The 12,460-nt window shown below is 34.9% G+C and overlaps 1 protein-coding gene across 4 annotated transcripts in view; it reads left to right on the forward strand.

Moving 5' to 3' along the window:
- Window positions 1-12,460, forward strand: part of LOC115441217 (forkhead box protein P1) — a 118,534-nt gene that overhangs the window by 51,388 nt on the left and 54,686 nt on the right. For 2 of the 4 annotated variants that reach the window (XM_030165906.2, XM_037438639.1), the window contains one exon: window positions 11,618-11,641. The exons of 1 other annotated variant lie outside the window; for it this stretch is intronic. In XM_030165906.2, the coding sequence (XP_030021766.1) occupies window positions 11,618-11,641 (24 nt within the window). Of the gene's footprint in view, window positions 1-10,918; window positions 10,959-11,617; window positions 11,642-12,460 lie in introns of those variants that run through there. One more of the 4 variants, XM_030165907.2, reaches the window with a different exon arrangement.

Genomic DNA, 12,460 nt, shown 5'->3' on the forward strand with positions numbered 1-12,460 from the left:
CCAAACCATAAAAAATCATAAAAAATCATGATTCCTGAGAGGAATGCCTGCAGTTATATGAAAATTTAAATTAATTTATTATTTTTTACGAGCATATAAATGAACTGCTCTAAACAATAAAAGACCAATCGTATTTTTTCCCCTCTCTTTAATTATAAAGAGAGGGGAAAAAATACGATTAGTCTGTACTGTAGTCTTTACCGTTGATTGAAAAGAGCAACACCAGAGTTTCTTGCCCGTTCTTCTCTGGTGGGAACTTTCCGAACTGATGGTAGAGTTAATATTGACAGACCAAATGATATTTAACATTTTACAACAAATAAATCATTTCATTCTAGCATCTATATTTCGTGTGGGGGTCATGAGCCCCACGCCCAAATCCGTCGCGGCTCGTGTAACTCAAAGTCGATGCACTACTCGTGTTTAATGCGGAAACATTTGATGCGGAAAACGTCTTTATACGAGTATAACTTGTTTGGTTATGAATTAAAATTAATAAACAACGGACCACGTGTAAAGGCCGATGACTCGTGTAACAACCTGTTTGGCAATTTTTTTTTTATACTAACTTTCATTATCAATATGTTAATATGATAGATCTGGGTAATGTAACATGAAATCGATAAGGTTTGACCTTTTTAGTGATGACTTATTAAGGAATTTATATTGTTATAAAAAATCTGATTAGCTGCGTAGTTGCGTAAGCACATGACTGAAGTCCAGGGCTCAAATCCTAGTTCGACCAAAGTGATGTTTGGTTTTTCTGTTCAGTATTAGCCCGGAATCTGGTATTTATGATGTGGCGATAGGCTCCCCAATCATATCATGGGACGGAACGACAAATGGGTGGCTTTATGCACCACTGCCTACCTCTTTTGGAATAAAGGCCTGTGTATTTATTATATCACATCACAAGCTTGCTGCAATTGCAATTGTAATTGCTTGCAATTTGCTGCCCAGTTTGATAAGTCAAAATTAGAGGATTCGATCCATTTTTATAATCCCGGGATCTTGATATTTCAGTTAATTCCGGGATCCCGGTATAGCCCCGGGATTGTGTTCGTAATGAAAAGTGGCAACAAAAAGGCAGTAGAACGTGTCGTAATCTGTTTTTTATTTATCTTTTAGCAATATATTAAAGTTTTTGAATTTACAAAAAGCCGGTTAATAAAATTATACTTCAAACTTGTTATAAAATAATCAAACTAGGAAATTCTGTAAATAATCTATAATACTAACAAGAAAAATTTCAAAAAGCTGTAGTATCACGATTATTTTTAATAACAACCATATACTTAAAGTCAGATCAAGGTATGTATAATCATATATATCTGGTTTGATATAACTTTGATATTAAATATAACCGTCCTAGCTGAACGACCAAGATATAATAATATAATATATATAATATCAGCCCTGTATTATATACTGTCCCACTGTTGATCACCGGCCTCCTCTACTACTGAGAGGGATTAGGCCTTAGTCCACCATGCTGACCTAGTGCAGATTGGTAGACTTCACACACCCTCGAAAATTCTTATAGAACATTTCTTGGGTATGCAGGTTTCCTCACGATGTTTTCCTTCACCGTTAAAGCAAGCGATAATTCACAAAGAAGACCAAGATAACATCTACTATAAAAAAAAATACGAATGCATTTTTCTTTGCAAAAATTCGTCCTAAGACAACAATGGAGATTATTGAGAAATAGTTAGATACATTTTATTTTGCAGAATAGCATAAATATTTAAAATACTATGTGGATAGAGGCTCTGGTACATATAAATAAACAGGTATAATATATAATAACCGATAACTGAATGTCAACCACACCATCAAAACTAGAATTAACAATGGGAAGTAAATTAATGTCTTGAAATACGTCCTTGAGAACTATACGGCAGGTGATTCAATATTAATAATAGCTCTGTATATATCGTCCCACTGGTGGGCACGGGCTTGTATTACTGAGAAGGTTAAGGTCTTACCCACCACGCTGAAGTGAAAGAAAGAAAGAATGAAAAGCGATTCACTAGTCACAGCCGCAACATTAACAAACATCATGAACCTTAATTACAAATAATAATAAAAATTAAAAATGGCTGGTCCAACAGTGACCTGTGATCTTAGAGTAATGTTGTGATGTAGTACAAACCACAACACCACAACAAGTACGGCCTAACTCCACGTACCTTCGATATTCGTACTGATAATTCTTATATACGTAAGTTATGATGTTTTTAAATGCAGTAGAGGATATGACCTCTTTTGAAAGTGATAGAGACGTGTTTTTTTTTTGTTTCGGACCCCGCAATCAACCCTGGGGGAAACCTGCGAATAGGATACTGGAATTCCCATTCTTAGCTACTGCAGGGCTATGGAAGAAAGTAGGAAGGGTACCCTAGATATCGGGTAGAAAATGTGGGCAAAGAAGAAGGAGCCCTCTTGGGTTGGGAGGAGCGGAGAAGGAAGAGAGGCCGGGAAATGTTTGCGAACCCGCATAGACCTCAAAGTGAATTGGCAATCATGAGGTATACACATTAAATGTGTGCCTAGGGACGCGTCAAATGTCTCCCCGTGCCTTCTTGTGCATTCGGTGTGGATTGCCTTGGAGGGAAAGTAGAGGTGTTGTGTTACTCGTCTATAGAACGAATGCTTGATTGAAGTGTTCCTATCTTACAGAAGTCCGCCTTGAAATGACAGGTGTTGGGTTAAATCAGGCTAGGGCCGTATTTGTTCTGATCTTTTTGACTATACTAGAATTTGGGCTTTGCTTGGTGACAGAAATAGATGAACTCTGTCAGATCATCACGTACTCTGTCAGACCTACAGCGTTGCCATGTTGATGTATATTTATTTATTTAAAGTAGCCAAGTCTCTTAATTCGCTAATTGAATCATCGAGGATCTATTGATCTGTATAACGCGTGTAAAGAAACTTGAATTTCGGCCCTTTACAAATATGTTAATATACAAGTCCATGAATAAACATTGTATTCTGATATACTGCGAAAATAAACTTATTTATGTGAGACCCTTTGGCACCGCGTAGACGCTGTTTACTTGTTGCCGAGAAACGTTTTTTTTTTTTTATTTTGTTGACTAGACGAGCTTGCCGTTCGCCAGATGGTTAGCGATACGACCGCCCATAAACAGTAGAAACACCATTCAACACCTTGAATTACAAAGTATCGTTTGGTATTCCAGTGCTCTCGCCATCCTGAGACAATACAATGTGAGTGTTTTCATAGTAATGTAAAGTCAGTCACAGAAATAGCTGAATAAATTCAAAATTTCAAATCACCTATACACGTTATATTTAATTGTTTTTTTTTCTTCATGTGAAGGAAAGTAAATACCCCTAATTTTATTTATGTTAAAAACAATTTTTCGTGTGAACACAAAAGTGTATACTCGTATGCCATTTGAAGTTCATTCATTCAGCTATTTATATTACTTAATGTTATTTTTGCTAAGACAAAATATAAAAATGCTTTGACGATCTTTTTCCAAAACGTATCTTCTTATAATTATATAAACATCTATTATATTAAATTCCGCCCCTATTTTGAAGTGGATAATCAATATTGATATTTTTAAAGGCAAAGGTATTCATGTAACCAAAACGTAATGACTAAGCGATTCTTCGTAGAAAAACATATTTTAACACTCCCTCGTGGACAGTAATTCTGTATCAAACGGATTCCACGGGATTTTTGTACAAGAAATCAATAAATCGCTAAGGATTTGCAGTGGAATTTATATGCGAAAGTGTATGCGATGTAATCCGAAAGTTTATTTTTTTTTGTAGAGGCGCGGCATAGTGACCACTGCCTCTGATGGTAAGTGGAGTGGGGTTCAATGGAATGTCGACTGATGAGAGATGATTACCCCTTGGCAGTAGACACAAATATGCCGGCCTCTTGGAACCGAATATACTCAGGCTGATCCCGGAACGGGGCACATTTTTGTGGGCCACTATGGCGGGTTTTACCACCTTGTGTACGGTGGTCGCTATCTGGGCGGATATAAAAAATATTTTGTTGTAAAAATGTTTTAATATTTACATGTAAGTTAATGAAGAAACCGTTGATTTAGTTCTGTATATTTTACAAACTCTAGAACTATTAATTAAAAATGCTTCGTGGATTAATTAATTTGATCATATGATACTCTTAAAACATATTTGTATTTAAGCATTACGATTCCACGTGGATTCTAAACTGTTATAGAATACAGGCTTCGAAGGAAAATAATTAGCGAGTCTTCTATATAGAGCATTAACGTATCATATTTACGGAACTAAAGAGCGTTCGGTAGTCATAAATATTAATATTAAGATGTATAATTGAAGAGGCACGTCACATTGCTAATTGTTCAAATGCTACGACATTGTATTTATTATGCTGTGTATTCTTCGTTAGACGTCCTTTAATAAATAAATAAATAATTATCCAAATTAACAAGATTGAAAATAAAAAAGTAACATCAAAGTCGGTTCACCCAGTCAAAAGTTCTGAGGTACAAAGATAAAAATAAAGAACAGTTCAATTGAGAATCTCCTCCTTTTTTTGAAGTCGGTTAAAATATGAATGAACTACTAACTTGCTCTTCTGTTTAGTCCTTCGATTTAAAAGCTTCAATTTAGGTGACGTGTGCAGTGTTACATACTCTTCACGCCTTTGTCCCCGCAGGAGTAAGTAGAGGTTCAACCAGGGTACCCACTTTTCGTCTGTTGCGTTCCATGATGTAATAGCAAGTTTATAACCTCGGGCAAAAATTACAGACTCTGGATTAATACTGAGCAAAAACTGAATACCTGACCCGGGATCTTAGAGTGGTGTTAAACCCGCAAAGAACCATGCCACGTAGCAGTATTATACAAAGCAAGGTAATCCATAGTTCTGGATAGTGTGTGCTAGTTAATGGGCAGTCCTACTCGTGTCACTCACCATAAGGCGAGTTGGGCCTATTTTTCAAATACATAAAAATATTACGAGTCGATTTCCAAAAGGCGTATATTTCAAATGTTGTCATTACAAGTCTATTTCCTAAAGAATATTGCAAATCTTGTCCTTGTTGATATTCAAGATGAACGCACGGGTGGGCCGCACTCACGGCGGATTTTAATAAACAATTTTTATCTACCAATAAGAAAACACTACATAACAATGTTTATAAAAACATTTTGAATAAAGTAAACTCGAAGCGAGCGAGAACATGCCGTTTCTAAACAAAGGTGCTCGGTATCGATTATACGTAGGGTTGGCACATCGGGAAATTAAATATATTTTTTAAGAAGCTTTTGAATGATAAACCCTTATGCGTTTTTTTTTATGACAAAAACTTGGCATTGAATTTGCCAGAGGCAGTTGTCAGGCTGACATTCGGACGTAAAATCTTTTTTAAATTAGATTTGACCGATAGAAACGTAATAGAAGATTTCCATGTCATTACATTAGAGTAGGCTAAAATTAGATTTGCTTAAGCCAGTCATAGTATGAATGGAATACTAGGATGATCTCGACTTCGATATTTAGAATTCACACTTAAAGTTTACAAGTATATTGAACTCAATTAAGGTTTGAGGTTTAAGGGTTCAAAATAATTTCAAAGCTATAAAATCTACTTGAGATAGATTCTCTAAAAGTAACACATTGACATCTCCGATCATTAAAATTACCCACGTTTTAAACACAATATTTAGCAATGAAGTTAATTAAAGAATTTAATTTCTCATTTTTGATACAATAACACCATCAGTTCACCATTTAAACCCACGAGCTATGAGACTACAATAATTATAATAACACACCTTCTGTTTTTTTGTATTTTTTTGTCGCACCCCACAACCCTATTTGTATCGCTTTCGTCGATTATTATAAACATGAAAATCGATTGGCAGCACACACGGCTCACCGTGATGGTAAACAAACGTATATTTTATAAATAATACTGCATACATCATTATATTACATAAAACATTAAAAAATCGATTCCGAAACGGAACAACACTACGTGGTTTACGTGTTTGGCGCAAGAGTTGAGATTATTGCAGATTTTTATATAAGAAAAAAAATAAGTTGATACAAATTACTTAAATATAATACCAAAAAAGCTTTCAACATCTAATATTATAATCTTGTATGGGGTGAGGTGATATGCATAGGCTTGTAAAATATTGTCCAATTTATTAAATAACAAATTAGATTAGCACACCCCCTATTACATCATAGAAAGGAACAGACATGGTGCAAATTAGGACCTCTGTCTACCCCTTCGTGGATATACGCGAGGTGTGTGATTATAAAAGATAAAAAATTTAGGCTGTAGAAAAAGATGCCTTTCTAAAATCGTTTACACTAATGTTATGTATGAGAATGACTTTCCTTGCGATGGATTTTTTTCTGCTTTTTCGTAGCCTTAACGATTGTAAGAAGGTATCTTGGTTACGGCCTGTGATGTGTGGTTGATGACCGCAGTCAAAGATTGCAGTGTTTGCCAATTCAAAATTCTGGGACGTTTTACTACTACGTATGTATTCAATAAGCGTGGTGTTAATATGTAGGGCTTATTTCTTTTGACCGATTTTGAGGAAATGGAGGATAGATTTTGAACGTTAAGTACATTCCTGTAGAATATGTTATAGTTTAAACAATGAATTGGGTGACGTCATGAAAAAATACACATGTTGGTTGCTAGCCATGACTATACATTGAAAAAATATAAATAATCATGATTACGCAAAAATATGACGCAAGCGAATACGTGTTTAAACTCATACACATTTGGTAGGTATTCGAATGAGAAGCCCTTAGCAAAGATCTTTTTGTTTATAACATGGCAAGTTCAAAGAAATTTTCCTCGGGACGTCGCTTTGATACGCAGTTTGAAACGTTCATATTGATTTATAGCTTTTTATTGACGTGATATTAACATTTTATTATAATATTATTCATCTGTTATCAATTATTCCTTATCAGTATTTACACTAAACTGTATCAGGGCGGTGATAACGGACGCAAACATAAACACATGTACAAATACACATAACAAAATATGTTACATCAGTATGTATGATTTAAAGTTTTACTATAGGCAAAATAATCCTCTCTCTTTTCATACATTATGTCCCAAGCACTTCTTTTAAAGGTGACGTAAGTTTTTTTCTCTAAATGTTTAGCATTAGCTTATACACGCGGTTTCGTCAGCTTGGAGATTTATTTGTGACCAATATACTAAAAAGTCCATGTCATCTATTAAAGTTCAAGATTATTTAAGAAAATTTCATCAAAATCAGTTCAGCTGTTTAGTCATGAGAGCGTAACATACGTACAGACAATTATTTTTGTATTTATTGTATTAGTATGATGTATGGCAAATATTTTTGATATCTATACTGTTTTTTATAGGATTGTTAAACATCATCGAATATCAAATATATCGAAGTACTCAGTTCATGAACCATGTATTAATTATTGCTGAATCTCTTGCTATTATATACCTATAATTATTATCATTTACACCTATAGTACTGCTTTGCCATAACAACTATTCAAACTAATACATAAATTGAGTGAGGATGTTTAGATATTCATAAGAAGTTAACTCAAAAACCACTAAATAAATTTGTCATACATATATCTAGATCATGATCTAGATTAGTATAGGCTGCTTTTTTAACCTCAAAAATATATTAGGATATTTCGGGCATGGTGTTCAAAGCGGGAGAAACTGTGAGCAATACTTATCTTCATATTTCTAGCTTACATTGCCGACGACATATTAGGACCATATTTTTATTTCTTGTTGAAAATACACCGAAATTGAAATGTACAAATGAGTCATTATCGTAAAATTAACTTAATGTAAGTCCTATTGTAACTTACATCATAAGAAATGACTATTATTACCATTTATTATTGAAAAATACTTTTTAATTTTTATGTAAATTTTAAAAACATCAATGTGTATAAAAAATTACCCAAACCATCGGTAGTATGGATTTAAGAGTGAGAAATCTCCTCACAGTGCGTGCCATTATACGTCTCCTACCTGGAGGTACCATAGCACGGGCCAAAGCCAAGTGCAGATGAAGACAATTACGAAGAGATAAACGTTTTCAGAAGAGAGAGGTATTTATTTTAATTACTAGTTGACCCAACAGACGTTGTCCCGTCTTAAGGCGATACCTCAAGGTCCATTTTCATACATTTTGTTTCACCTTTAATCTGGGTAACTAAACAAGTATTGGCAAGTAAAGAATTTAAATTCACGTCTAGTTAGTGATTAGTTCTCGCAGTTGAAAGAAAAACGTAAAAATAATTAATAATCATGGATATTTCGGCCTTTAAAATTTAATATGACGAAACTAGACGTGAATTTAAATTCTTTACTTGCCAATACTTGTTTAGTTACCCAGATTAAAGGTGAAAATGGACCTTGAGGTATCGCCTTAACTATGAATTTGCAGCGCGCATTCTGTTAATAGCTGACAGTTATTTCAAACAATTGACAGTTATATAAAATTAATATTTTCGTTGAGTTTTCTTAAATTTTCTAATTTTCCGGGCAAATTTTTCAATTTCTCTTTCATAAGAACCTTCTCCTGACAATAACAAACACAACTAAAAAAAATTGTGAAATTGGTCCAGCCGTTTACGCGTGATGGCGTGACCAAGGGAAATAGGGATTCATTTATATATGTAGATAATAATACCATTTCATAAGTACCAATTGACGCTCTTATGTGGTCCTGAATATTTGATTCAGTACCCATTTATACCAATCCGTGTTTTTGAATGGAAACACAAATCCTCACTGATTTCAACCTAAATACGTTTCCACTATGGATGGGGCAGTTATCATTCAAGAATAAATAAACTTAACCTTCATAACCTAAAACAATGTAGGGTTAGGTAAACAAAATTTTATTTATAACTAACTCTTGTACGTGGCTGCGCTTACGAGTTTTGATGAGATGGCACCAAAAAACAAGATGTTCATTGTCATATTTTCTGATACACGAATGAATGTAATCAAATGAATGAATGAATCCCTCCAAGCCGAATTTCGGCTACGGTGGCCATTCTCAACGGAGATCTGCCAAGTACGCAAGACATATTATAGTACACAGGTGCACTCTCTGTTCCTTCACTCTCATAGTTCAGTGAGACGGCAATCCGACATGACTGGAGAGAGATCAGGCGTAAGACCAACGGCTTTACGTGCTTTCCGATGAAAGCGGGTATACCGCCAACTTCCTGCCTTAGAGCTACGACTGAGTATTTGTTTTAAGATGGAAAATCCCAGTTAATGATTTTGGCCCGACCTGGAATTTGAATCCAAGACATCAGCGCGGTAGTTGTACTCGTACCGTGTATAATTACAACTGCGCCGCCGAGGCAGTCCAAAATAAACGAATGTACCTAACTCCAAAACGGCTGGACAGATTTTAAGTAATATTCAAATTAGCCTAGCGGGAGATCCTGTGGAGTTTGATCCTGATTGGACCACCAGTCATCTGGCTATAGATAACTAGTTTTATTTGTGCGAAGCTAGGGCGAGTCGCTTGTTACATATGTTCGAGTAGGTTCCGGTGGTAGGTCTCTCATATGTGAGAGTCAGCGTGGGTTGGTACCACCGCAAAATCTATTTCTGCTGCCAAGCAGTGAATAGTCACTGTTGTGTTCCGGTTTGAAGGACATTGTAGCCAGTGTAACTACTGGACATAATAAGACTTGCCGTCTCATGTCTCAGGATGGTGAGGGCAGTGGAATACCAAACAATACTTTGTAAATCAAGGTATTGGACGGGTTACTGCTGTTTATTGGCGGTCGTATCGCTTACCATCAGGCGAACGGCAAGCTCGTCTCGTCATTCAAAGTAATAAAAAAGGGTACATGCCTAACACACAACTTTACATATTTCTTATGTATAGATATGGCAAAAACTTGGGTTATCAAAGTTATTTTTTTTGTGAGGCACGAGTATTAAGATAGTCGATATAAATGGAATTCAAGAAGATATAAAAACAGAAGGCATAAGCTGTAATCTTGAGGCAGGCCGTGGTATATTTCATCCACCTTTAAGCGAAGTGCGAAAAACTATGTAGGCCAGCATAATTGAGTAGTTTCCTATGTTTGATAAGTACATTATTTTATATGTAACGGAAAATATTAAAAATAAATTCTTCTCTGAAGTCAGCATTAAAATTTATCGAAAAATAAAGGAGTTATTAAAGGAGTCATCGCTCTATCTCTTTCTAACGCAAAAGTTATGACCGGTGACAGTTCGTGACGTCACAGTTTGCTATTACTGTTACTTGGCAGCTACTCTTTCCATCAAATTACAAAGCTTTATAACTTTTAAAGAAAAGAAGTCAACTACCCTATTGAATTAAACATAGGAAGATGCAACCCCCGCAGTGTGTCGCTATTCTTAAACCTAAATCAACTTTTCATCAATTGAGTCTTATGGTTGGATATTTGTATCCTATTAGATAGCGTGTATTAACACTGTGTAAATTCGTCATTGAACGGCATTCCGGGATCAGAAAATGATCTCGTCATTCTCGACTCTATCTGGATCCTACTACAATTACTATCAGGTGCAGAGAAGTCACTTTTCCAGGCTAGCAAAAAATAATAATAGTGAAATCGTTTTAATGGACAAAAATTCATCTAAACTTATTCAGGTTTTTCTATCGAACACATAACCACCTTTATCCATTCGGGTAATGTCTAGGTCACTTTCTTCCACACGTGTACCACGCTTCCTAGTTACAAAAATAAATCAAGCAATTTGCGAACTAAATCTCAAGCTGATTCATTCGACGTAATGTCAAACCGGTTCCATCAGGTCGTATATAAAGCCATTATTGTTTGTTAGTATAATAGATGACGGTGATCATTTACCGGCACAGCGTGCTTGCGAGCGACGCGGCCGACACAAAGATGGGTGAGCAATACTAGACTAATTTTAGGATTTCTGTCAGAATTTTTATATTTGTACAGGTTATTGTGACATTGTATAATTAATGGTTTTTGGAATTGCGGTACGGCACTTTACTAACTTATTATAATTAACAAAATAACTACTGGAAATAATAAGGCTTAACATCTCATGTCTCAGGATGGTGAACAAACCAAACAATACTTTGTGTTTTAAGGTGTTGGGTGGTGTTTCTACTGTTTATGGGCAGTCATATCGCTTACCATTAGGCATTCGGCAAGCTTGTCTCGTCATTCAAAGCAATAAAACAAATAATAGACAAAAAATAAAAGAAAATGTTTATTACAGTATAAAACATGACATACAAATAATTTTAAAATTTATGATTTATATTAAATGGCGCTATGGTGATCCTTCAAAAATATTTGGGAAATTTTTTTAACTTCTTTCCATTTTCTGGACACAATTCCTTTGCCTCTGTGTCTACCAGGTAGCGAATTAAAAAAACAGTTTGACCTACTTAAAAAAACACTGGAACATCATTTTTCCTTAATGATAGAGATATATAAGGTACTCTAGGGTTGGCATATCCTTACTGCATAAAAACCCTAAAACAAATAGAGATAAAAAAAACATAAAGTTTTAATTTCTTTTTCTTGTTTCAGACTCCAATGGTGCAATTACCTCTGGTGAGTAAATATTTTATACCTTTGGTGGTGTTATAGCGTATTTCAGGTTCGATTCCTTTTCGTTATTTAAAAAAGTTCTTCTCTGTTATCAATTTACTAGTTTTTTTTTATCTTAACATAATTTATAGTTATTGTTTACGTTGAATTTATCGGGTATTATTTAGAAAAAATCAGACAAGTTATTTGTTTTTTGTGCTGATGACGACGACGCGTTTAGAATATTTCCTAAATGTTATGTAACTGTTTAATTTATGACATCCTTAATTGAATTGATTTGATTTTGGAAAATCAACTTTATTATTTGTACAAAAAATTTCACGTATAACTTTTCGTTGTAACCACATCGAAATGTGTTTAAGCAATCGATAAACACACTTTTACTCAAGAGAAAATCAACCACAGCACCTTACGTTTATAGTCCAAATACTTTTCTAACATTTAGTGTAGCTCATTTAATATTCGGGGTGGTTAGGTTAACGCGCGCAAAATCCAACTACCCTTTTACTTAGTTCGTACAGGCCAACATAATTGCGTCAACCAGAAATAATTTCTCTACAATCGAAAGAGTTCCTTTCCATTAGGAGTGGAGTCGCTTTGCCATGGCTGTTTATGAGTGCAGTATGTTTTCATTCAAAGTACTGAGTAGAATAGATGTCTAACGCAGTTATTAGCTTATAGGACGAAAAACAAACACTCATCACGCTTTCATCGAAGAGGTAGACAGAGATGCAACTAGAGCACCCCTTACCCCATATGTACGCTAGTATGACAAGCCCCCAATTATTGTTATTCTGTTAAACATACACAACTACTAAAATA

The sequence above is a fragment of the Manduca sexta genome, chromosome 3, assembly GCF_014839805.1.
Source record: "Manduca sexta isolate Smith_Timp_Sample1 chromosome 3, JHU_Msex_v1.0, whole genome shotgun sequence".
NCBI lineage: Eukaryota > Metazoa > Arthropoda > Insecta > Lepidoptera > Sphingidae > Manduca > Manduca sexta.